This window comes from Aquarana catesbeiana, linkage group LG07, assembly GCF_042186555.1.
Source record: "Aquarana catesbeiana isolate 2022-GZ linkage group LG07, ASM4218655v1, whole genome shotgun sequence".
NCBI classification, from domain to species: Eukaryota; Metazoa; Chordata; class Amphibia; order Anura; family Ranidae; genus Aquarana; species Aquarana catesbeiana.
In genome coordinates, this window is record NC_133330.1 from 11,223,832 (window position 1) to 11,249,757 (window position 25,926).

At 47.6% G+C, this 25,926-nt stretch overlaps 2 protein-coding genes across 3 annotated transcripts in view; one reads left to right on the forward strand and one right to left on the reverse strand.

The window, feature by feature from the left end:
* Positions 1–3,320, forward strand: part of DNAH1 (dynein axonemal heavy chain 1) — a 110,229-nt gene extending 106,909 nt beyond the window's left edge. The window contains exon 78 of the mRNA XM_073591584.1: positions 2,453–3,320. Within this exon, the coding sequence (XP_073447685.1) occupies positions 2,453–2,574 (122 nt within the window). The 3' untranslated portion in view covers positions 2,575–3,320. The remainder of the gene's footprint in view (positions 1–2,452) is intronic.
* Positions 3,321–4,725: 1,405 nt separating this feature from the next.
* BAP1 (BRCA1 associated deubiquitinase 1) overlaps positions 4,726–25,926 on the reverse strand; it is a 37,990-nt gene continuing 16,789 nt past the window's right edge. The window contains exons 7-17 of one of the 2 annotated variants that reach the window (XM_073591586.1): positions 24,558–24,700; positions 23,934–24,012; positions 23,724–23,847; positions 17,846–17,984; positions 17,600–17,760; positions 9,398–9,519; positions 8,059–8,492; positions 7,871–7,956; positions 6,704–6,796; positions 6,541–6,613; positions 4,726–5,306 (exon numbers count right to left, since the gene is read on the reverse strand). In XM_073591586.1, coding sequence (XP_073447687.1) covers positions 5,173–5,306; positions 6,541–6,613; positions 6,704–6,796; positions 7,871–7,956; positions 8,059–8,492; positions 9,398–9,519; positions 17,600–17,760; positions 17,846–17,984; positions 23,724–23,847; positions 23,934–24,012; positions 24,558–24,700 — 1,588 coding nt within the window. In that variant the 3' untranslated portion in view covers positions 4,726–5,172. The remainder of the gene's footprint in view (positions 5,307–6,540; positions 6,614–6,703; positions 6,797–7,870; positions 7,957–8,058; positions 8,493–9,397; positions 9,520–17,599; positions 17,761–17,845; positions 17,985–23,723; positions 23,848–23,933; positions 24,013–24,557; positions 24,701–25,926) is intronic. The other variant, XM_073591585.1, reaches the window with a different exon arrangement.

Here is a 25,926-nt window from a genome sequence, read left to right on the forward strand (position 1 = left end):
TGATGGGGATACAAATATGAGGGGGGGGGGTCTCTGATGGGGACACAAATATGCGGGGAGTCTCTGATGGGGACACAAATATGAGGGGGGGGGGTCTCTGATGGGGACACAAATATGAGGGGGGTCTCTGATGGGGACACAAATATGGGGGGGTCTCTGATGGGGACACAAATATGGGGGGGTCTCTGATGGGGACACAAATATGAGGGGGGTCTCTGATGGGGACACAAATATGGGGGGGTCTCTGATGGGGACACAAATATGCAGGGGGTCTCTGATGGGGACACAAATATGCAGGGGGGTCTCTGATGGACAAGCAAATATGGGGGGGCTCTGATGGGGACAAAAATATGCAGGGGGTCTCTGATGGACACACAACTATTGGGGGGGTGTCTGATGGGGACACAAATATGAGGGGGGGTCTCTGATGGGCACACAAATATGCGGGGGGTCTCTGATGGGGACACAAATATGGGGGGTCTCTGGTGGGGACACATATGTGGGGGGGGGTCTCTGATGGGGACACAAATATGCGGAGGGGGTCTCTGCTGGGAACACAAATATGAGGGGGGTCTCTGATGGGGACACAAATATGCGGGGGGGTCTCTGATGGGCACACAAATATGGGGGGGGTCTGATGGGCACACAAATATGCAGGCGGTTTCTGATGGGCACACAAATATTGGGGGGGTCTCTGATGGGCACATAAATATGCAGGGGGTCTCTGATGGGCACACAAATATGAGGGGGGGGGGTCTCTGATGGGGACACAAATATGCGGGGGGGCTCTGATGGGCACACAAATATGAGGGAGGTCTCTGATGGGGACACAAATATGAGGGGGGGTCTCTGATGGGGACACAAATATGCGGGGGGGCTCTGATGGGGACACAAATATGCGGGGGGGTCTCTGATGGGCACACAAATATGGGGGGGGTCTCTGATGGGGACACAAATATGCAGGGGGTCTCTGATGGGCACACAAATATGCGGGGGGGGGGGTCTCTGATGGGGACACAAATATGAGGGGGGGGTCACTGGTGGGCACACAAATATGGGTGGCTCTGATGGGGATACAAATATGCAGGGGGTCTCTGATGGGCACACAAATATGGGGGGGGGGTCTCTGATGGGCACACAAATATGCAGGCGGTTTCTGATGGGCACACAAATATGGGGGGGTCTCTGATGGGCACACAAATATGGGGGGGGGTCTCTGATGGGCACACAAATATGCAGGCGGTTTCTGATGGGCACACAAATATGGGGGGGGGGGTGTCTCTGATGGGCACACAAATATGCAGGGGATCTCTGATGGGCACACAAATTGGGGGGGTCTCTGATGGGTACACAAATATGCAGGCGGTTTCTGATGGGCACACAAATATGGGGGGGGGGTCTCTGATGGGCACACAAATATGCAGGGGGTCTCTGATGGGCACACAAATATGGGGGGGGGTCTCTGATGGGCACACAAATATGGGGGGGGGGTCTCTGATGGGCACACAAATATGCAGGGGGTCTCTGATGGGCACACGAATATGGGGGGGGGTCTCTGATGGGCACACAAATATGCGGGGGCTTACAGATGTAAAGCCCTGTGCACACTGGAAGTTTAGCCCCAGTGCTATTAAAGGTGCAGAAATGGCTCCTAAGCGTACCTAGAAGCCAGGATTCAAGCCCACAAGTCCACATGACTGAAAGGCCAAGGTGAACGAGAACACTCAACAGGGGTAGGCAGGAATGAAGGTTAGGAACCTAAGCAAAAACTGTCGAGATTGGTTACAACCTTTGCAAATAATAAGGCAGCTCCCGGCTCTCAGTCTACTCTCAGAGAGTCCTCGGAGACGGGGCAAAAGTTGTGGCAATGCTGACGGCTCTGTGGCCAACTTGTTACCAGAACGGGTCTAGAAATCACCCAAAGTGGAGCACAGTTCCCGAAGGTTACATCCAGGCAAGCTCTGCAATGTCCAACCCTGTAGGGTTTGGGTATGACACTCCAAAGCTAGGCTGAGAAAAAGGCGAACTCGATGGCTGCCATATACAGACCAGCGATGTAAGGAAGAATCTCGATTTAAAAAGAAACCCCGAAGAAGGAAAAAAAAAAAAAAAGCTTAGCAAAAACCTTTAGACTTTTCTTAGCAGAGCTGAAGAAGAGATGACCATCCGCTCCTAGGACATGAACAAGAACCCCGAGACATGCTGGATAGAGAAGGGTTTCTCCTGGACTTACACACTTTTTTGTTTGCCAGTGTCCAGTAATCCTCCTGTAGGCAGCAGTATAACCTGGCAGTGTATGACTTCCTGTGTCCCTCAATGGATAAGAAAGTTTTTTTTTTCCCCTAACAGGTAGAAGAACCCCTTTAGCCTGTCACCATCACCCCTATAGATACACCTTCCAGCCTCTGTATAACATATCATTGATTGACCAGAATTCTTTTCTCCCCCCCAGGAACGCTCTCCACCACGGGACATTCCACCAATTACGTCATCGCAGTGGAGCTCCGCAGCAACCAACCGCAAACCCACTGGATAAAAAGGGGCGTGGCCCTGATCTGCGCTCTGGACTATTGATTGGACGCTGTGCCAAATAACTTTCTGTAAACTTCAGGGATATTTTCAGAAAATTTATATTTAAAAAGTAGTATCAGTTTCAATGATCTCAGCCATTTGTAAAGCCATGTTGTTTATTTTCTTCACTGTTTTCCTATATTTCAAACTAAAATAGCACAAATTAACAAATTCCATTTATACTGTATTTTTTGCAGATAATTTTGTCCAATCTAAATCTACCAAAAGGAAGACAAGATGGGGTCACTTTTTGTGCTAGAGTTTCATTATTTTTTTAATTACATTTTGTCAGAAAACCCCCAAAAACTTTAGATATATTAGAGGGTAGAAATATTGCAATACAAACAGCAATTCTGCCCCTGTGAGTACCTGTCACCTACCATTCAACTTCCATTATCACTGCAGTGGGAGGCACTTTGTACCTTCACCTGGTGACAGAGAGGCGGCAACCTCTGTACTGATCGGCCATGAAAATATCGGCACATTGTAGTGGTGGCCATGCCACCCCCTAAGAGGTTTCCCTATAAGCCAAACAAAACTCTGCCCCCCTCCAGTGCTCGGCTCACTCTGCTATTCTGCAGTGCAATGAATGGCTGACACTGTCCTCTTCTAATGCAGTGATTGGCCGACTCTGAATTCCCCCGACTCTGCCCGCCCCCCTGTGCAGGGCTTGGCCCGACTCTGCCCGCCCCCCTGTGCAGGGCTTGGCCCGACTCTGCCCGCCCCCCTGTGCAGGGCTTGGCCCGACTCTGCCCGCCCCCCTGTGCAGGGCTTGGCCCGACTCTGCCCGCCCCCCTGTGCAGGGCTTGGCCCGACTCTGCCCGCCCCCCTGTGCAGGGCTTGGCCCGACTCTGCCCGCCCCCCTGTGCAGGGCTTGGCTCGACTCTGCCCGCCCCCTGTGCAGGGGTTGGCCCGACTCTGCCCGCCTCCTGTGCAGGGGTTGGCCTGACTCCAGTGCAGCAATTGGTTGAATGATTAATATTTCAACTGTACAGTTATTAGCCCACTTTAACAGCAATTAAAGGCCATTTAATAAAAGCATTGTTGTACTCCAGGCCCTCTGTCAGGTTTTAGCTATACAGTTAAACAGAATGTAAAATGTTTTTGCACTTAATGATTATTCTTTGTATATATATATATATATATATATATATATATATATATTTTTTTTTTTTTTAATCAGATAAATATAAAGTATAATATCTGATTACTACATATTTATCAGGTGCAGCCTGGCAGATTTCTAGAGCTCTTTACTTCAATGCTGTAAATAGGAATGTAATTGGATCTCCTGCTGTGCAGTTCTATGTATAACATACCATCTAAAGCAGGGGGCGTCCTACCTTTTGACCCTCCTGGGCCACATTGGAAGAAGAGAAATTACACTAAAAATACAAACATACAATATGCACATTAGATACACTAACAATAAGGATAGCCGATGATCAGTTTTTCCTGCGGCTCTCGGAGGGTAGGTGTGGCCACTCTAGACGCCGCCGGCTGCACCTGTTCACGGCTCTCTACACAGCCAGAGATTACCTGCGGTGAGGACTGCTGGATGCAAAGGGCGTTCAACGGTGATCACTGTAGGTAATCGCTTGCTGTGTAGAGAGCGTGAATAGGTGTGGCTGCCGGCAAACTGTCATAGTGAACGGGGGCGGCAGCCACACCTACCTGCTGGGAGCCACAGGAGGAACTGCCGCTACAATTTGCAAGGGGGGCGGGGGGGTGTTGTGGGCGGTGGACCTGCAATCAATTGAAATATGGGGGGGCACAGCCTAGCCCAGTACCCCTCTAGATTAGACCATGCAGCATTTACTTACCCCTGCTACCGGTGTTATTGCAAACATGGCAGCCCCGGCATTCCTCCACCTGTTCATTTGCCTGGCTTGTCTGTATTGGCAGCCCTGGTTGCTGTGCTTGCACGGCATCCCCGGGGTCCCTCTAGCACTACTACAACCAACACTTCTGGGGTCACACAAACCTGAAGAGCCGCTGCATCAGAAATTAGCCGGCATTACCTAAAACACCGCAGCAGGGGCCATGCTTTTACGATTTATAACATAGAAGCCAATACCACCAGGCAAGTATCTGTATATCACACAATCTATTCCAAACATGCCGTGGATTATCTCAAAAATCATCACATCCTGATAAATTGGATAACATTTATTATTCCACAATAAGTACTGTGATCGGAAGAAGAGTTGTGACATGATCGTGAGGAGGTTATGGATCCAGCCAGTGGGGTGATTGTACAGTTTGTAAAAATGGGTCCGGCCCGCAGCGTGACAACAGTGATTGTAATATGGAGCTAGTGACACAGAGGAACCATCTTCTGACAACTGTCATGGAGGGATCCCAGCCTGGAAAATCCCTGATAAGGATTATGAGGTGACTACACTGGGAGGGGGGAGAGTAAGGTGTAGGCAGATCACATGATGCGGGTATGAAAAGATCATTGAGCACGTGCCATACATTACCTGTGAGGGGGGGGGACGAGTATATATGGGGAATTATAAAAACGGTTTATATACATCATATACAGGAGTGTCAGGACAGTCTGTCTGGGTGATACCTCTAAAAAGGGGTTTTGGGGGGTTACTGGCGCTTAGCTTTGTACGGGCGCGAGCGTTTGCGGCGGTCGGGCTTCCTCTGTTTGTGCAGACGGCCGATGCTGACCCCTTGCCGCCTCCTGACCGAAATGTTCTGCTCCACCAGACTCGCCAGCATGCCTGAAGAGACGGAATGGAGAAGGTTAATAAGGTGAACCCCTTTAGATGCAAAAGCGAGACCCCCCCATCCCACTGTGAACCCTGAAATCAGTCCCGGCAAGGTGAGAGATACAAAATCTAAGCCCCCCCCCCCCCCCCAAAACACCCCACCCCGCCCCAAAACACCCCACCCCCCTTGAGCATGTGGCCTAGTATGGATCAGGAGGGAGCGGAGGGGAGGTCGGTCGTCTCCCCCCCCCCTCCCCTTTCCTGACCTGCTGGGCTGCATGCTCGGATAAGAGTCTGGTATGGATATTAGGGGGGACCCTATGTCTTTTTTTTTTTGGCATGGGGTTCCCCCGTAAGATCAATACCAGACACAGAGGGACTGTTAAGGATTTGGGGGGGGGGGAGGCAGTGAGGATCAGGTACACTGACTGCTCACAGTACAGGGGGGTGGGGGGGAAATCAAAATTTTTTTTATTACTTTTTTTTAAAAATGTTTTATCTTATTTTAACACACTGTGGTCAGAGCATTATACTGTTACCATAGTAACACTGTACTACTCTAGAGAAGTGATTTTTTTTTTATTTATTTCTTTTTTTTTACACTTGAAAATGAATTTTCATTGCTATATGCAAGCATTTTACTGGATTAAATCGATTCATTAAGTTTGTTTTGTTGTGATTGGCCACAGCTAATCACCTGGTACAGGTGGGGCTGTAATGGGCCCTGTCTGTACCATGTGATCACTGTGACCAATCACAGCTAGCAACACAATTGTACACAATGGATAGCATGAAAAGAAGCTATCAATTGTTTACAATTGTTATGTGATCTGCTGTGATTGGTCACAGAGATCACATGGTACCGGTAGCGGGCCGGTACACTGATCAGTCAGTGGCTGTGTCCGATGGGCACAGCCGGTGACAGATCGTGACGCAGTGAGGTGTGATCCAGGAGGACGTCATATGACGCCCGGCTTATAGCAAAATGATTGGTTAAAGAGAACCTGTCTCCAAAAAATCATCACATTGGGGACTTCTTGTCCCCTGGGATGAAAAATAAAGTAAAAAAAGAAAAACGGGTGAAGGGCACAGCAAAATGCACCTTCACCCGTGTAGACAAAAATCCTTGCACCGGCTCTGCCCCCATCCACCCCCTGCACCGACGGTCATAGCAGTAAGTGTTGATACCCAATTCCAACAGATTCCCTTTAAGACACAAAGTGAACCCTCAGAGGCCTGAACTCACCTTCCTGGGCCAGCATGGAGATGAAGGCGCAGATGAACTCGTCATAGTTGTGGGTTCTTCTCTGATCATCGATCTGAAGACAAAACAAGAAGGTCTGGTCACATCTCAGTCCAGAGATTGCACAGAGAAGAGCAGAGCGACTACAGGACACCGAGCGCCCTACCTTGAATTTTTTGCGTTTCTCCAGCTCCTCCCTCAGGGAGGCCTCCGAGGCGGCTATTTCAGCTTCTACACATTTTAACAAAGCCAAGAGCTCCTAGAAAAAAAAAAAAAGAAAAAAAAAAGAGGCAAGTTAACTAAAAGGACTTAAAAAGTGGACCTGTCAGTAATTTCAGACTGACAAATCCCAATGTACAGCAACAGCATTTTTCTTCCTCCAAACACGGCGAGTCCCCCTCCTCGAGAAGGGACATGTACAGTCAAGCCAATGAACATCTAAATGATTCAGAGAAGGATTGGGGGAAAGTGCTGTGGTCAGATGAGACCAAAATTGAGCTCTTCGGCATTAACTCAATTTGCCGCGTTTGGAAGAAGAAAAATGCTGACTATGACCCTAAGAACACCGTCCCTACAGGAGGTGGAAACATTATGCTTTGGGGCTGTTTCTCTGCTAAAGGTCCAGGCAGACTTTGCTGCATTGAGGGTCCAATGGACGGGGGCCATGTATTGTAAAATCTTGGATGAGAACCTTCTTCCCTCAGCCAGAACACTGAAGATGGGTCATGGATGGGTCTTCCAGCATGACAATGACCCAAAACATATCGCCAAGGCAACAAAGGAGTGGCTCAAGAAGAAGGACATTAAGGTCATGGAGTGGCCTAGCCAGTCTCCAGACCTTCATCCTATAGAAGATGTATGGAGGGAGCTGAAACTTTGAGTTGCCAAGAGACAGCCGAGAAACCTTAAGGATTTAGAGAAGATCTGTAAAGAAGAGTGGACCAAAATCCCTCCTGAGATGTGTGGAAACCTGATCACCAACTACAAGAAACGTCTGACCTCTGTGATCGCCAACAAGGGTTTCTCTACCAACTACTAAGTCATGTTTTACTTGGGGATCAAATACTTATTTTACTCACTGAACTGCAACTCCATTTATAACATTTGTATTGTGGTTTTTCTGGATTTTTGGTTGATATTCTGTTTCTATCATATAAAATACTGCTATGATAAAAAATTATAGACCCTTCATTTCTTTGTAAGTGGGCAAACTTACACAATCTGCAGGGGATCAAATCATTATCCCCCCCCCCCTGTATATAAAGGATATGAACATGAATAAGGCACTCTGGGTAATATTAGATGTTTGCCCCCCCTGTGTGCCTCTCCTTACCTTCGGTGAGAACCGCTCCCCCCTTGGGGGATCAGAACTCTCGCTGCCATCCTCAGCTTTGATTTTTGGGGAAACCTTCCCGGAATCTGATTGATATGAACAGAGATGATTAACAATCCCCCCCCCATTGGAGAACACATTCCTCCTCACACAATGTATACACAATCCTCCCCTTCCCCCCCCCTTACCAGTCCGGCTCAGTGTGTAGAGCTGTCCATCCCGGGTGAGGTGAAGAACTCCAGTGCCGACCAGGGGCCCGAGTTCCCGCACTGCGCGGTTATACCGTACGCTATCCAACCGCGAGAGAGGCTCATCCTCCCCGAACAGAACCTTGGAGAGGTGCAAGGTGACGGGGCTGGAGGGCCTGGTGGGGTTGGCGGACCTCAGAGGCGAACGCAGCGGGGAGTTGAAGGCGCTCCCAATCTCAGAGGCGGTGTCTGTGCTCTCGTTGCTGGGGGTGGGAGACGGCTGGGAATGGGGGGCCGTGGGGGCTCCTGTCTTTATAGAGAGCGGGGAGCACATTTCTCGCTGAGTTTCTTTTAATTTTTCTACCAGAACGCTGGCGGGAAGCTCCGGCCCGGGAGGTGGGGGAAGAGCCCCCGAACTTCTCCTCTTGAACCTGCTGGAGACATTAAACATTAACCATGTCAATTCTGAGCCAATTCTGGCACTTCCCTCATACAAGAAAATATCTGCATTTTTTTTTTGCTAGAAAATTACTTAGAACCCCTAAACATTATATATGCACAGCATCTCACAAAAGTAAGTACACCCCTCACATTTGTGTAAATATTTTCTTCTATCTTTTCATGTGACAACACTGAAGAAATGACACTTGTCTACAATGTAAAGTAGTGAGTGTACAGCTTGTATAACAGTGTAAATTTGCTGTCCCCTCAAAATAACTAAACACACAGCCATTAATGTCTAAACCGCTGGCAACAAAAGTCAGTACACCCCTAAGTGAAAATGTCCAAATTGGGCCCAATTAGCCATTTTCCCTCCCCGGTGTCATGTGACTCGTTAGTGTTTACAAGGTCTCAGGTGTGAATGGGGAACAGGTGTGTTAAATTTGGTGTTATCGCTCTCACTCTCTCATACTGGTCACTGGAAGTTCAACATGGCACCTCATGGCAAAGAAGTGTATTTTTTTTTTGAAGAGCCTGCAGAGCATTGCACCCGTGTTCAGCAGATTACAGGTGTAATGTCAGGCTCCTGCAGGCACTGACGACAGCTTTCTGCCCCTACCTGTGAACTACAAGCTCTCTGCGGTGGTGGCAGACAGGACCTGTAGTTCATTCATTCACAGATTACGGTGAATAAATGATGTGGCTGTGTGGGTGGAGTCTCGCACAGCTGTGTCATTTTTAAACTGTGACAGCGGGTGCGGGGAGAGGAACCCCAACATGCTGTCATGGGGAGGGGGGGGGGGGACGGACATGACAGCATGTTACCAAGGGTGAATGTATTCAGCCTTTAAAGGTACAATCCTCAGTGATATAGGAGTAAGGGAGGCCCCGCCCTCACCTAGGAAGAGTTGCCGGTCTGGTGGAGGTCTCTGCCTCCTCTTCTTCATCTTCATCGGAGTCCGGAGAGGGAGGTGGGAGTCCTCGAGATCGGCCGACGCCTGCAGCCAAATCTTCTTCCTCCTGAGACAATATTCATATAAAATATACGGGAATAGTAAACAACACAACCATTTGTAATAAAGGTCTTTATCCTTCTAGTAAAGCTTTGTGAATTCTGCCCATAGACTAGTGAGGAGATGAACATTCCTGGGCTGTTTGCATTGTGTTCTGGAATAAAGAAAGCTGCATTCATCTACTGCCAATATACTGTATACAGATCATGTTTTCTTTTAGGAAACTGATATTCATTTATCCTCCGAGAGGATATTAACAACTTCAGCACCGGGAAGGTTTTACCCCCCTTCATGACCAGGCAATTTTTTGCAATATGGCACTGCGTTACTTTAAGGGCTCATTTACAATTGCTTCGGCTTCAACATACATGAACGGCTAGTTTACACTTTGCTTCAAAACAAGGCTTTGGACAGGCTTTGTTAAAGCTCTCTGAATGCCAGTCTAAGCCCCTGTCAGAAAATAAAATGGTTAGCTTACAGTCCTGTTTACGCCTTGCCTTTGCTTGATGCTTCAGTGGGGCTTCGGTGGGGCGTCGATGAGGCTTCGGTGGGGCGTCGATGAGGCTTCGGTGGGGCGTCGATGAGGCTTCGGTGGGGCGTCGATGAGGCTTCGGTGGGGCGTCGATGAGGCTTCGGTGGGGCGTCGATGGGGCTTCGGTGGGGCGTCGATGAGGCTTCGGTGGGGCGTCGATGAGGCTTCGGTGGGGCGTCGATGGGGCTTCGGTGGGGCGTCGATGGGGCTTCGGTGGGGCTTCGATGGGGCTTCGGTGGGGCGTCGATGGGGCTTCGGTGGGGCGTCGGTGGGGCTTCGGTGAGGCTTCGGTGGGGCGTCGATGAGGCTTCGGTGGGGCGTCGATGAGGCTTCGGTGGGGCGTCGATGAGGCTTCGGTGGGGCGTCGATGAGGCTTCGGTGGGGCGTCGGTGAGGCTTCGGTGGGGCGTCGGTGAGGCTTCGGTGGGGCGTCGATGGGGCTTCGGTGGGGCGTCGATGGGGCTTCGGTGGGGCTTCGATGGGGCTTCGGTGGGGCGTCGATGGGGCTTCGGTGGGGCGTCGGTGGGGCTTCGGTGAGGCTTCGGTGGGGCGTCGATGAGGCTTCGGTGGGGCGTCGATGAGGCTTCGGTGGGGCGTCGATGAGGCTTCGGTGGGGCGTCGATGAGGCTTCGGTGGGGCGTCGGTGAGGCTTCGGTGGGGCGTCGGTGAGGCTTCGGTGGGGCGTCGGTGAGGCTTCGGTGGGGCGTCGGTGAGGCTTCGGTGGGGCGTCGATGAGGCTTCGGTGGGGCGTCGATGAGGCTTCGGTGGGGCGTCGATGAGGCTTCGGTGGGGCGTCGATGAGGCTTCGGTGGGGCGTCGATGAGGCTTCGGTGGGGCGTCGATGAGGCTTCGGTGGGGCGTCGATGAGGCTTCGGTGGGGCGTCGGTGGGGCTTCGATGAGGCTTCGGTGGGGCGTCGATGAGGCTTCGGTGGGGCGTCGATGAGGCTTCGGTGGGGCGTCGGTGGGGCGTCGATGAGGCTTCGGTGGGGCGTCGGTGGGGCGTCGGTGAGGCTTCGGTGGGGCGTCGATGAGGCTTCGGTGGGGCGTCGATGAGGCTTCGGTGGGGCGTCGATGAGGCTTCGGTGGGGCGTCGATGAGGCGTCGGTGGGGCGTCGATGAGGCGTCGGTGGGGCGTCGATGAGGCTTCGGTGGGGCGTCGATGAGGCTTCGGTGCGGCGTCGATGAGGCTTCGGTGCGGCGTCGATGAGGCTTCGGTGCGGCGTCGATGAGGCTTCGGTGCGGCGTCGATGAGGCTTCGGTGCGGCGTCGATGAGGCTTCGGTGCGGCGTCGATGAGGCTTCGGTGGGGCTTCGGTGCGGCGTCAATGAAGCTTCGGTGGGGCTTCAATGAAGCGTCGGTGGGGCTTCGAAGAGGCTTCGGTGGGGCTTCAAGCGAGCTTTACCATAGACTTCTATGGAGGCTTAGAAGATGCTTTGAAGCCCCACAAAGGGCTAGTTTACACTTGCTTCAAAACAAGGCTTCAGACAGGCTTTGTTAAAGCTCTCTGAACGCCGGTCAAAGCTCCTGTCACTAAATAAAATGGTTAGCTTACAGTTCTGTTTACACTTTACTTTTGCTTCGCTTCAAAATTTATACCCCATGTAGCTTCAGTGGTGCTTCAAAGCGTCTTCAAAGCCTCCATAGAAGTCTATGGCTAAGCTCACTTGAAGCCCCATCGAAGCCTCATCGAAGCACCAAGCAAAAGCAATGTGTAAACAGAACTGTAAGCTAACCATTTTATTTAGTGACAGGAGCTTTGACCGGCGTTCAGAGAGCTTTAACAAAGCCTGTCCGAAGCCTTGTTTTGAAGCAAAGTGTAAAACTAGTTGTTAATGTATGTTGAAGCCGAAGCAAGTGTAAATATGCCCTTAGTGGGGCTTCAAAGCGTCTTCAAAGGCTCTATAGAAGTCTATGGCTAAGCTCGCTTGAAGCCCCACCAAAGCCTCATCGAAGCCCCACCAAAGCCTCATCGAAGCACCAAGCAAAAGCAAGGTGTAAACAGGACTGTAAGCTAACCATTTTATTTAGTGACAGGAACTTTGACTGGCGTTCAGAGAGCTTTAACAAAGCCCGTCCGAAGCCTTGTTTTGAAGCAAGTGTAAACTATCCCTAACTGACAATTGCATGGACCCAAATAAAATTGATGTCCTCCCCCCCCCCCCACACACATATAGAGCTTTCTTTTGGTGGTATTTGATCACCTCTGCGGTTTTTATTTATTGCGCCATAAACAAAAAAAGAGCGACAATTTTGAAAAAAAAAATATATATATATTTTCTACTTTCTGCTATAAAACACATCCAACAGAAAAAAAATGTAAAAAAAATAAATAAAATAGAATTTCTTCATCGATTTAGGCCAATATGTATTCTTCTACATATTTTTGGTACAAAAAATCCCAGTAAGTGTATATTGATTGGTTTGCGCATAAGTTCTCACGTCTACAAACTATGGGATATATTTATGGGCTTTTTTTTGTTTTTACTAGTAATGGCGGTAATCAGCGATTTTTAGCGGGCCTGCGACATTGTGGCCGACAAATCTGACACCAAGACCCCTTTCACACTGGAGCGCGGGCCGAGTTAGCGGTAAAGCTTCGCTAGTTTTAGCGGTGCTTTACCGGCGCTGCGCGGGCAGGAACAGGGAGCTTTTAGCCCCAAAGAAGGGGTTAACAAGGGGCTAAAAGCTCCCAAAAATCAGCGCTTCGGCGGCGCTGCCCATTGATTTCAATGGCAGAGGAGGTTTAGGAGTGCTGTATACACCGCTCCGGCACCGCCCCAAAGACGCTGCTTGCAGGACTTTTTTTTTCCGTCCTGCAAAACGCACCGCCCCCAGTGTGAAACCACTCGGGCCTTTCACACTGGAGAGGCTTGAGAGGCGCTTTACAGGCGCTATTTTTAGCGCTAAAATGCCTGAAAAGCGCCTTCAGTGTGAAAGAGGTCTAAGTGACACTTTTTGGGGACCAGTAGCACCAATACAGTGATCAGCGCTAAAAAAAAAAAAAAAAAAAGCACTGTCACTGTATAAATGACACTGGCAGGGAAGGGGGTAAAACCAGGGGAGATCAAAGGGTTAAATGTGCTACTAGGGAATGCTTTCTAACTGTGCGGGGGATGGACTGACTGGAGGAAGAGAGAGATCTGTGTTCCTGATTAGCAGGAACATAAGATCTCTCTCTTCCTTTCTGACAGAACGACGCTCTGCCTTGTTTATATAGGAAGACCGCAGTTCTGTCTCTCCTGTCAATGATCGCGGGGTGACTCGCTGGTTGGCGCCCTCTGTGTACGTGATTTTGCGCTTAAGGGCTGCCCTGCCGCAGTATATGTACGTGGGGCGGTCCTAAAGTGGTTAAAGCCCAAGTCCAGGTTTTTATTTCACTTTAATAACTAATAAGTTAACCATTTCCTTTACTAAAACGGTAATGATCGGCCTTTTTGATAAGATCACGTGAAGTATTGTTTTGCTTGTACCTTTTAGGTTACTTTGCGGTAAAACAAGGAAGCAGGAACCCATGTTGTATATTAACTGGTTGCCGACCGATGCACGCCGATATACGTCAGCACAATGGCAGCGGTGGGCAAATGGGCGTACCTGTATGTCCCCTATAAGAGCTGGGGATAGCAGGCACGCGCCCGCCGCTTACAGCGTGACAGTTCCCACAGGACTGGCAGACTCCATGTCCGCCGGTCGTGTTATGGAGCCTCAGAACGGGGAAGTACCTATGTGAACAAGGCACTTCCCCGTTCTGGCTTGTGTCATGACAGAGATCACTGCTCTCTGTCATAGAGAGCAGCGATCACTGTCATGTGACTAGTAGCCCCTCCCCCCCACAGTTAGAATCACTCCCTAGGACACACTTAACCCCTTCATCGCCCCCTAGTGTTTAACCCCTTCCCTGCCAGTGTCATTTACACAGTTATCAGTGCATTTTTATAGCACTGATCACTGTATAAATGTCAATGGTCCCAAAATAGTGTAAAAAATGTCCGATGTGTCCGCCATAATGTTGCAGTCACGATAAAAATCGCAGATCGCTGCCATTACTAATTAAAAAAAAATTAATAATAAAAATGTCATAAAACTATCCCCTATTTTGTAGACGCTATACGTTTTGCGCAAACCAATCAATATACGCTTATTGCGAATTTTTTTTTTTTTTTACCAAAAGTATGTAGAAGAATACATATCGGCCTAAACTGAGGGAAAAAAAGGTTTTTTTATATATATTTTTGGGGGATATTTATTATAGCAAAAAAGTAAAAAATAATGTGTTTTTTTTTTTTTAAATCGTCGATCTTTTTGTTTATAACGCAAAAAATAAAAAAAACGCAGAGGTGATCAAATACCACCAAAAGAAAGCTCTATTTGTGGGGGGGAAAAAAGGACGTCAATTTTGTTTGGGCGCCGCGTCCCACAACCGCACAATTGTCAGTTAAAGCGACGCAGTGCCAAATCGCAAAAAGTGCTCTGGTCAGGAAGGGGGTAAAATCTTCCGGGGCTGAAGCGGTTAAATGTGCTTTTGCTAAACAAGAATGCTGCACATACAAAACTACTTACAATTTTAGGAAAACGATACAAGACTTGTATGGATAGGACAAATAATTCAGCAAAATCCACAGGAAACGGATCTGTTTCAATTGAACTGAATCATAAATCCTGGACGAGCCCCTAAAAGTAGCTTGGGTTATAGTTTGCGATTTCAACAACAAATAGGGCTCCAAATCAAGCAGAACTAAGGAAGGCGGACTCCAAAAAACCAACATGGGGGGTCTGTGCCAGGGGAAACTTTACAAGATCAAAGAAGAGACTTAAAGTGGAGTTCCACCCACTTTTACAACTCTTCAGCATCCCTCACTAAACTGTGCACTGTAAACAAATTGGATATTTTTTTTCTCAGCACCTACTGTATATCTGCTGTATTCATTTTTCACTTCCTCCTCGCTGGCCGTGGCCCATCGCATCATTTCCTGTTTGCAATGCCTTCTGGGAAGGGGCGGCAACTTCCTCTGAAACTGCCGTTGCTATGGAAACCTGACCTGAAACCTATTACACTGCTTGTGCTGCACTGAGCATGTGCGAGATCTGCAAGGATGAGATCCAGGAAGAAATACAGTCTGGCTTCAGATGCCCACACTTAAGATGGCCACGGCCTGCTGTAAGTTTATATAATAACAAACTACTGCTATAAACTAACAAAACAGACCTTAGTTTACAGACTAAACTTACTAGAATATTATAAAACAGTTGACCTGATTGGGCCCCACAGTTACCATAACCATGTCTCCATCCCTGTATGAACATAAAAAAGCAAAAGAGAAGGGCAGTGGGACTTTAAATGAGGCATGGGTATGTCTTTTACGCTGGCATCCGTTTTGTTATTTCCCCTTCATTTGGTCCATTCAGTAACCTACTTGTTTTTTGGATCACTGGTTATTTCATTTTAGTCTCTACCCTCTGTTAGTTCAGAGATACAGTCCATTCTTTATCTCTTCCCTTTGTTTGTTTCCATTGCCTGTTTGGTACGCCCCACCCACAGGGTGGGTGGTCCGCTTTGATTGATCTCTCTTCCCCCGGGGTTGCGATGCGCCCAGCTCCTTCTCCCTCACCCATCCCCATTAGCGATGGAGGCGGGGCTGGATCTTGGCGCATCGGCGTCATGCCCAGCATGCCGCAGGTGCGGTGTCCTTCCGACGCCGACCTGCGTGACTATGCTCCCTCCATTCTCACCTAGGCTTGATGGGCGGGGATGAACCACCGCTGAGATCTCTGTGCCTCAGTTGGTTGTCTGCCCCGTCTATTTCATTGGCCAAATGTGATAGCATGACGCTGGCTGGGACACGCCCTCAGGCTGAGGATACAAAGGTCGGGATGAGCCGGCAGTTCATTCCACACATGTTCTCAGGAGGAGAGGATATATGGGTCTTCATCCACACCTCAGGTAATCAGGCTGTTTCTCTCTCCATTATTACCATCACACACCTATCTACATCACGCTTGATTTCTCTCTATACAGGTGTGCATTATTTATTTTATTTATATTTGTTTACGCCTTTCATTCAAATACCAATACATTGGCAACATGCTAGTATATATTATTTATATATATTTTTTGTTTGTTGGTTTTCACCACCCAGCTAGCTTTGGGGAAGGCGTCAGACATACACTCTAGTGCCAGTTTGGTTTTATACTCTACCTCCCTTCATCTATAACATTTGTTTATTTTTCCTTTTCTGACACATTCATCCCCACCTCTTTGTCATATATTTTTTTCATTATCTTTATTTTATTTTATTTTTATTTATTATTATTTTTTCCTTTTTTTTTTATTTATTACAGAACTTTATTTGTGGCCCATACCTGTATGCCTCCTACCTTGGAAGTGTGTTTTAGCTGTCTGGCTCTCTCCTTGGCTGCTGTTCCTCTCCACCCCCTCTTCGATTCTCCAGCTCCCATGGAGTTCTTCGTTTTGGGGGTCAGCCTTGTGTGTCCTTGGCCTCAACCCCGGGGGAGACAGCTCTCTCAGGGCCACCTTCACTATTCCATAATTGGACTGTTGGGTTATGTATTGGGCTGTTGCCAAAAGGTAATGTGCATTTATATATATTCTAAAATACCTGCTTTGCCCTTTGAAAGCATGATTTAAATCTAGACTCCAATGATCTATTTATCTTTTTATTCATTTTTCTAGTCATCTCTTGATGCATCCCACTCCTGATGATTGGCTTTAAACGCCATGAAACGCGTAGAGTCTACACTCAGGGTTGCCATTTCAAGTTTGTTTCATCTATGAATTCTATCGCATACCATTTTTACTAACATTGTTATCCGGAATACCTTGTTCACCTTTTGTATATCCATTCTATTGTCTGTATCAATTATGTCAATATCTTATAAACAGCGTTTATAAACAACGTTTCTATCAACATGACTACTATTATTATTACTATTTTTATTATGCCTTAATGTGCATGATTTATGTATTGTATATTATGATGCATTATATTATTATTATTACTCATGAACTGATGTCTATGCATTTTCTTGATCAGCAATTCTTTATGGCTATACAGCTAAAAAGCCCCTTATGGGGTGGTGATAGTTAATATAATATAAGGTATCCTAGACCATCTCAAAGACATACCCATGCCTCATTTAAAGTCCCACTGCCCTTCTCTTTTGCTTTTTTATAAACTTACTAGAATACATTAAGCTTGTGTATTATAGGGATATTTTTTTTTAAAAAGTATAATTTCGGCCGGAACACCACTTTAACCTGGCGGATGAGTTCTGCACAATGATTGAACCTGGTTTTCTTCTACAAGCGATTGAGTAGCGTTTGTTACAAAAGTCACAGACTTTACCCCAAGCTAATTAACAGTTTAGTGCATCCCTGTCCTATAAGAGACCATTGTCAATGCTCATTGGCTAGGAAGGTTGTATAGAAAGAACGCCAAAAGAAACCAGAGCTACCTGTAAGATGGAATGCTGTGTAGACACCGGAGCTTCTTGTAAGACACTGGCCTAGAGAAAAAACGGAGACAGGAAAACCACTGACCTGCATCGGGGACTTGGCGTAGTTGTGGTTGTCCAAGAAAGCCGGCAGCCGGGGAGGTTGGCTAGTGGTTGTGCTCCCGTTATGAGGGACGGCATTTAGCTTGCTGTACGTATTAGGGAGGGGTCCTTTCTGGGTGGATCCTGCCGTGTCACCACTCACATCTATAGGAGGAGAGACCAGAACAGGTAGGTAGGTATAGGTGACCATTGCACAACTGAAGACCAAATAAATGATTCAAGCCAATACCTGAGGCATTACTCTGAGAACTACGACGGGACATCTCCTGGTTAGAGGCAGACTTGGCGTTCGGCTTCGTGTCCTCGTTGTTCTGACCGTCGGTCGCCTTCTGGGGCTGAATCAGCTCTGGTTGGGTCACCCGGATCAACTGCAATAAGAGAAAAAGGTAAAACCTGAAGAGTCTTATGTATGCAACGAAGTTAACAAAAAAACTGGGGACTTTATATACACTCACCGGCCACTTCATTAGACACACCTGTTCAGTTGCTTGGTAACACAAATTGCTAAATCAGCCAATCACATGGCAGCAACTCCATGCGTTTAGGCATCTAGACGTGGTGAAGAGGACTTGCTGAAGTTCAAACCGAGCATCGGAATGCGGGGAAGAAAGGGGATTTAAAGTGTTACTAAACCCAGGAGCCTGAAGTCACTATAGCTGGTCTCCCACAGTACACGGAAAAATGCAATCATTTAATAAATATAAACTGCTAAATACCTTTTCTCATCAGCGGTATATAGCAGTCTTGTGACTTCTATCAGTGTCTGGGTTAAAGCTTGTAGGAGGAGTTTTCACTGGCTGTCCTATCAGGATGCAGGACCCCTGACCCTCTGTCGCTGATTGGCCCTGTACTGATCACATGCACCCTCCCAAGAAAAAAAGAAAAGAAAAAAAGAAAAAGAAAAAAAGAAAACTCTCTAGCAAAACACACCAAACTGAGCATGTGCAGAGTGACTCCAGTGACTCTGTCTTATCCGGACATGTTATGGGGACAATGCAAGGAGAGTAGGATCTCGGCATAGAAGATCAAACTGCCTTTTCACATAATGCGGAGGATTAACCCCTTACGTTCCACAGGGAGTATAACAAGCATGCTTTACTGTATATACTGATTTTACCATTGTGGGTTTAGTAACACTTTAAAGTGACTGTAAGGGTTTTTTTTTTTTTTTTAAATAACAAACATATCATACTTACCTCCACTATGCAGCTCGTTTTGCCCAGAGTGGCCCCGAACATCTTCTGGGGTCCCCCGGCGGCTCTTGTGGCTCCTCCCCACATCGGATAACCCCCTAGGAGAAGCGCTCTCTCCCGGGGGGTTACCTCCAGAGTCCAGCATTTGCATCCACAGACACGAAACCCAGACTCGGCCCCGCCCGCCAAGTAATTGGATTTGATTGACAGCAGCGGGAGCCAATGGCTGCACTGCTATCAATCTATCCAATCAAGAGCCGAGAACCCTTTGGAGAGAGGGAGAGCGTGTCTCCGCCGATAGAAATACGGGGCTCAGGTAAGTTAAACGGGGGGGGGCTGAGGGGGGGCGGTCACTACCAGGTGTTGTTTTTTTCAAGCGGGGTTCCGGCCAGTTAAAAAATATTTTTAAAGTCAGCAGCTGCAAACACTGTAGCTGCTGATTTTAAATAAGTAAACTTACCTGTCCTGGGTGCCCGAGGACGACCCGTCCCTCAGCTCTTGGGTCCCGGCACCGCCGTCCTAAGTAAGGCAAACAGGATTTTTGGTGACTTTTTTCCCAGGGTGGCCCTCCACCTTAATGCATAGGAAGCACAAAGGGTTTACAACCCCTTTAAGTGACTTTGAACGTGGCATGGTTGTTGGTGGCAGACGGGCCGGTCTGAGTATTTCTGGGATTTTCACACACAACCATCTCTCGGGATTACAGGGAATGGTGGGAAAAAGAGAAAATATCCAGTGAGCGGCAGTTGTGTGGAGGAAAATGCCTTGTTGATGTCAGAGGTCAGAGGAGAATGGGTTCCAGATGATAGAAAGGCAACAGTAACTCAAATAACCACTCGTTACATCCAAGGTATGCAGAATACCATCTCTGAACCCACAACACATCCAACCTTGATGCAGATGGGCTACAGCAGCAGAAGACCACACCGGGTGCCACTTCTGCCAGCTAAGAACAGGAAACTGAGGCTACAATTGGCACAGGATCACCAACATTGGACAATAGAAGATTGGAAAAACGTTGCCTGGTCTGATGAGTCTGGATTTCAGCTGCAACATTCAGATGGTGGGGTCAGAATTTGGCGCATGGATCCATCCTGCCTTGTATCACCGGTTCAGGCTGGTGGTGGGGGTGTAATGGTGTGGGGGGGGGGGGGTATCACCGGTTCAGGCTGGTGGTGGGGGTGTAATGGTGTGGGGGGATATTTTCTTGGCACACTTTAGGCCCTTTAGAACCAATTGATCATCGATTAATCACCACGACCTACCTGAGTATTGTTGCTGACCATGTCCATCCCTTTATGACTACAGTGTCCCCATCTTCTGATGGCTCCTTCCAGCAGGATAATGCTCCATGTCACAAAGCTCCAAATCATATCACCACTGGACAATGAGGTCCCTGTACTCCAATGGCCTCCACACTCACCACATCTCATCCAATAGAGCACCTTTGGGATGTGGTAGAACGTGACAGTAACTGCGTGATGCTATCATGTCACTATGGAGCAAAATCTCTGAGGAACGTTTCCAACACCTTGTTGTATCTATGCCACCAAGAATGAAGGCCAAAGGGGGTCCAAGCCGGCTACAAGCAAGGTGTACCTAATAAAGTGGCCAGGGAGTGTGTACCTCCAACAGTAAATACACACTAGTTAAAGTATCACCAATTTTTATTGTATACAAAAAAAAGTCATAAAATCAATTTGTTACCTATGTATCATAAAAAAACCATTTCATTTAATGTATATGAGGTCAAAAGATAAAACCAACACCACATCTCAAGAACATCCCATTTGGAATGTCAACAGAGTTGGCTGAAATTTGATCGACGCGTTTCGCTCGACATCCAGCTTCCTCAGGACCTCTCAGAACTTTCTATATCCACATACGACAAAACGATTGGCTGCTTAATGAAGATACATTTTCCAGTGTGTCCCTCTGACAGATGTCAAACAAATAAACCTTCGTGGAAGCCTTGCGGCTTCACAGCCGGCTTCCCACTGCACATGCAATGCTGTGTGAATGGTCCCACTATCTCCTAGGACCTGTGATGCGTCCCAGAAGGCTGCGGGGGAGGAGGAGGGGGCTGAACTTCTCGACCGTGGGAAGTGGGGGCAGGTACCTGTCAAAACCAGGTGCTCGCTCCCCCCCCCCAAAAAATGCCAAATGTGGCAGTGGAGGAGGGGGCGCAAAAGAGGCGGAACTTCCATGCACTACTTTTAAAAACGCACCGCTCCGGGTTACCATGCGATCTGGTGCAGGCAAACACTTCGCGTTTGGGGTGTCGTTAGGATTATACAGACACCCGTCTCAGATCGCACACCAGGTGCTTTTGGATGGGGGTGTGGGAAATGCGCAAAGAATGCAGGTTTCCCGCACCATTTTCTGGTGTGAACCAGCCCTCAGCACAAAATAGTGATGCATATGCGACAGTATAGAATAAAGCCTACCTCCGTATATGAACCTCTCGTCTATAGGAGGGTCATTTACAAGAGATATTAATTTCTCTTACACCTTATCAGCTCGTCAGATGAACCCAACCCCCTTCACTGCTCACAGTCCAGCCTGTGTCCTCCTCAATTCCCTGCACTCGGTGCCTAGTCCCTGGAGTCCACTCTCTCACCACTGCTGTCCACCGTTCAAATAACGGGCCGCACACTGTAGACATTCAACTCCAGTCAAGGTTTACCGCAATGACAGGACACCGCCCACTCCCACCCAAAGCCACGCCCCCCCAACATGTTTCACCAAAAGCAGGGCTTAATCAGGGGGCTCACCTTATCAACATGACCATGCCCCATGCTCTCAAATATTTCACTGCAGAACAAGGAGACTGTGTCCCCCCCCTCGTCCCCACCCCCACATTGCACAATAAAATAATACATAAAAATTCCCAAAAATATGGAGCAACAAATTCTTCCAAAAGCACCTTTCTGCCAACTCATTCCAGAAAGCCAACTTCTCCTTAGATAAGGAACCTAACGTTGGCACATAAGGCACTTTCACCCCCTTCCTGCCCAGGCCAATTTTCAGCGCTGTCACACTTTGAATGACAATTGCGCGGTCATGCAACACTGTACCCATATGAAATTTTTATCATTTTTTTCACACAAATAGAGCTTTCTTTTGGGGGTATTTAATAACTACTGGGGTTTGTTTTTTTTGTTAAATAAAACGAAAAAAAAAAAGACTGAAAATTTTGAACAAACAAAAAAACTTTCATAGTTTGTAATAAACCTTTGGAAACAGGTAATTTTTCTCCTTCACTGATAGGTGACACAGATTGGCAGCACTGGTGGGCACAGACGGGCAGCACTGGCGGGCACAGACGGGCAGCACTGGCGGGCACAGACGGGCAGCACTGGTGGGCACAGACGGGCAGCACTGGTGGGCACAGACGGGCAGCACTGGTGGGCACAGACGGGCAGCACTGGTGGGCACAGACTGGCAGCACTGATGGGCACAGACTGGCAGCACTGGTGGGCACAGACGGGCAGCACTGGTGGGCACAGACGGGCAGCACTGGTGGGCACAGACGGGCAGCACTGGTGGGCACAGACGGGCAGCACTGGTGGGCACAGACGGGCAGCACTGATTATCAGTGTAGATGTCCCTTTTAGAGAAGCTGGTTATCGGCTCTCTTCTCCTCGTGATAACCGGCTTGTTTACATCCGTGATCAGCTGTGATTGGACACAACTGATCACATGGTAAAAATTCACCGATTGGCTCTTTACCTCAATTTGTGATCAGCAGTGTCCTTCGAAGACACTGCATACCATGGAGCTGGCTGTGGACCAGATGGTCCCCGGCTGACTCTATGACCATCGGAGGCCGGAAGCGACGTCATGGAGTCACTTCCGGCGTTGGCAGATGTAAACACTGACGTTTTTTTTTCTTTCTGGAAAGCCTGAGATCAATTTTTTTTTATGTCAGGCCTTTCAGTATTAGAAGAGAGATGGAGAGATGTGGAGACTTATCGACCCCCCCCCCCCCCCCCCCAAGATCTCTCCATAAAGAGGACCTGTCATGCTCTATTCCTATTACAAGAGATGTTTACATTCCTTGTAATAGGAATAAAAGTGATCAAAAAATGTAAAGTTAAAAGGGGCAGTGTAAAAAATAAATAAATTTTAAAGCGCCCCCATCCCCCAGTGCATGCATATACGTAGGCCACGCCCGCATATGTAAAGGCGTTCAAACCACATGTGAGGTATCGCCACGATCGTTAGAGCGAGAACAATAATTCTAGAAAAAGACCTCCTCTGTAACTCTAAACTGGTAACCGTAAATTTTTTTTAAAGCGCCGCCTATGGAGATTTTTAAGTACTGAAGTTTGGCGCCATTCCACGAGTGTGTGCAATTTAAAAGCATGGCATGTTAGGTATCGTTTTACTCGATGTAGCATCATCTTTCACATACAAAAAAAAATGGGGTAAATCTTGTGTTTTTTTTTTTTTTTTAATTGATGAAAGATTTTTTTCCCCAAAATATCGTGTTTGAAAAATTGCTGTGTAAATACCGTGTGACATAAGAAAAAAAGGAAACGACCACCATTTTATTCCCTAGAGTCTCTGCTAAAAAATAAATAAATATATTAAATTATATATATATAATTTGGGGGTTCTGAGTAATTTTCTAGCAAAATAAATGATTTTTACATGTAGGAGAGGAATATCAGAATCGGCCCGGTATGTAATTGTTCCTCTTTATGGCCTCTCTATCAGTCCTGAGCGGAAAGTCCTTCCCTCTTCTTCCCATTTCTGCTACATTTAAGTAACTATTAGGAATAGATCAGATAAATGATCCCTGTAGAAATGTGACAGTTCATCTGCCTGAGCAGCCCCCCCTTTAAAAACCCCACAGGGTGACATTATTTTCAGGGAGGGTATTCGGTGCCGCGGATCGATCGGTTTTACCTGCTGTAAAGCCTCCAGCACGGTCTGTCTGTTCATCTTCAGGACATTCAGCCGACTCTCGTATTTCAGCCTCCGGTCCGGCACCACGGCCATCAGGTTAAATCGAATGTCATGATACGGTTCCCTGCGGGGGAACAAACAATGATTATTATACTGGAGACAACTGTGCTGGATAACTGTCACCTGACCTGTGACCTCCAGGGTCCGTACCCCGCCGTGGCCAGGCCGATCCGCTCCATTATCACCCGACGCGCTTTGTCCGTCCACTCCTCCTCCTCCGCCCAGGGGCCTGGAGAGAGAGATAAGAAAAGCCATCAGCAAACATGAGGAATCGGGCAACACAAGATTTCTGATTGGATAATGAATATTGTATAAATCATCCAATCAGAAGTGATTTTTTTTTTACAGACCCGGGAACTCAGCACAGGGATGGTGGGAACCCCTCATCATGGGCACAGCGGGTGTACAGACCCGGGAACTCAGCACAGGGATGGTGGGAACCCCTCATAATGGGCACAGCGGGTGTACAGACCTGGGAACTCAGCACAGGGATGGTGAGAACCCCTCATAATGGGCACAGCGGGTGTACAGACCCGGGAACTCAGCACAGGGATGGTGGGAACCCCTCATAATGGGCACAGCGGGTGTACAGACCCAGGAACTCAGCACAGGGATGGTGGGAACCCCTCATAATGGGCACAGCGGGTGTACAGACCCGGGAACTCAGCACAGGGATCTCACCAATGAAGTCCCCAAGTGATAGCAGACAATGTTAAGGGTTTATCCCCCCGGCTTCCACTAAACACTGGGCCCTCCATGCTCGGAGTGTATTACCATGATCGATGGGGTAGACCTTCAGGCCGTCCAGCTCAAACAGCCTCCCTTTGATGGGAACGTAACTGACGAAATGAAAGGCCTCCATGGTGCGGACGGCGCTGATCCCATTCTGCTTCTCAGGTAGGTGACGCGGCTCCGGCCTGCAGGAGACAAAACAGCAAAGAATCAACCAGGAGCTTTTTATCGGCACAGAAAATACGTAGTAGTTGGGGCTTTGTTCACGCTACAGATTTTATCAAGGAATACAAAGCCTCCCCTGATTGGCTGAGGTGAAGATTATGACATCACCCCACCTGCATCTCCACCTCAGCCAATCAGAAGACTCACATTTCTTCCAAGGAGTCCCCGTACTGCTGCCGGAACACAGCGGAGCACAATGTATGGAGCTGATGATAGATACAGCTGGATACGGTTTATACAGCGCTGATCTCTGCCCCGGCGATTGGTAAAGAAAAATAGTTTGTTTTGGCTAAAAGAACGATTTCAAGTGATCGCAAAGCTGGAGTTGAGCTTTAAACGCCTCAGTAAACGATGAGGTGAGCTGCGCTGTGTAACAATGTAGCAATGTCTGCAGTTTTGTGCAACAAATCTCACTGCAGCATTGCAATTAGAGTTGCACCGATACAAGTATCGGTACTCATGCAAATGCACCGATACCTTAAAACCGATACTCTCTGATCTGTCAGCGGGTTTCCCCTGTTAAAGAAGTCCGGTAATTGGAGCTGTAAAAAAATAAATAAAAAAAGGAGCTCGCGATGTTTATTACCAACATTGCTCAGCCCTGAAACACTAAAATAAAACAACATTGTTTCTTTTTGTATCTTTCTGTTTCTTCATCTGCAGATCAAAGGGATGAACAAATCTTACTCTGTTTAACCCCTTATTAACCCTTAATTTACTCTAATCAGCCTTAATTAACTCCCCTATTCTCCTCCATTTAATTATTATTTTCCTGCTTTTTTTTTCTTTTGTTCATGTCTATTTTATAAACGATAAATAATTAAACTTTTTTTTTTTGCTTGCTTTGTTAGTGAATATTTTTACACACACACACACACACACACACACACACACACACACACACACACACACACACACACACACACACACACACACATATATTTATTAACATAAATTTACACATTTCACATTGAAAAAGCGCAAAATTTTAAAAAAAGAATCGATTTAATTTGTAAATAACTTTACAATACTTTGTACCATTGCTGAAAGCTGAAGTTAAAACAAAACAGTTGCGGTCGGTATCGGTAATTGGTATCGGCGAGTACTAAAGAAAAAAAAGTATCAGTACTCCTACTCATTGTAAAAAAAAAAAAACGGTATCGCTGCATCCCTAATTGCAATTGTT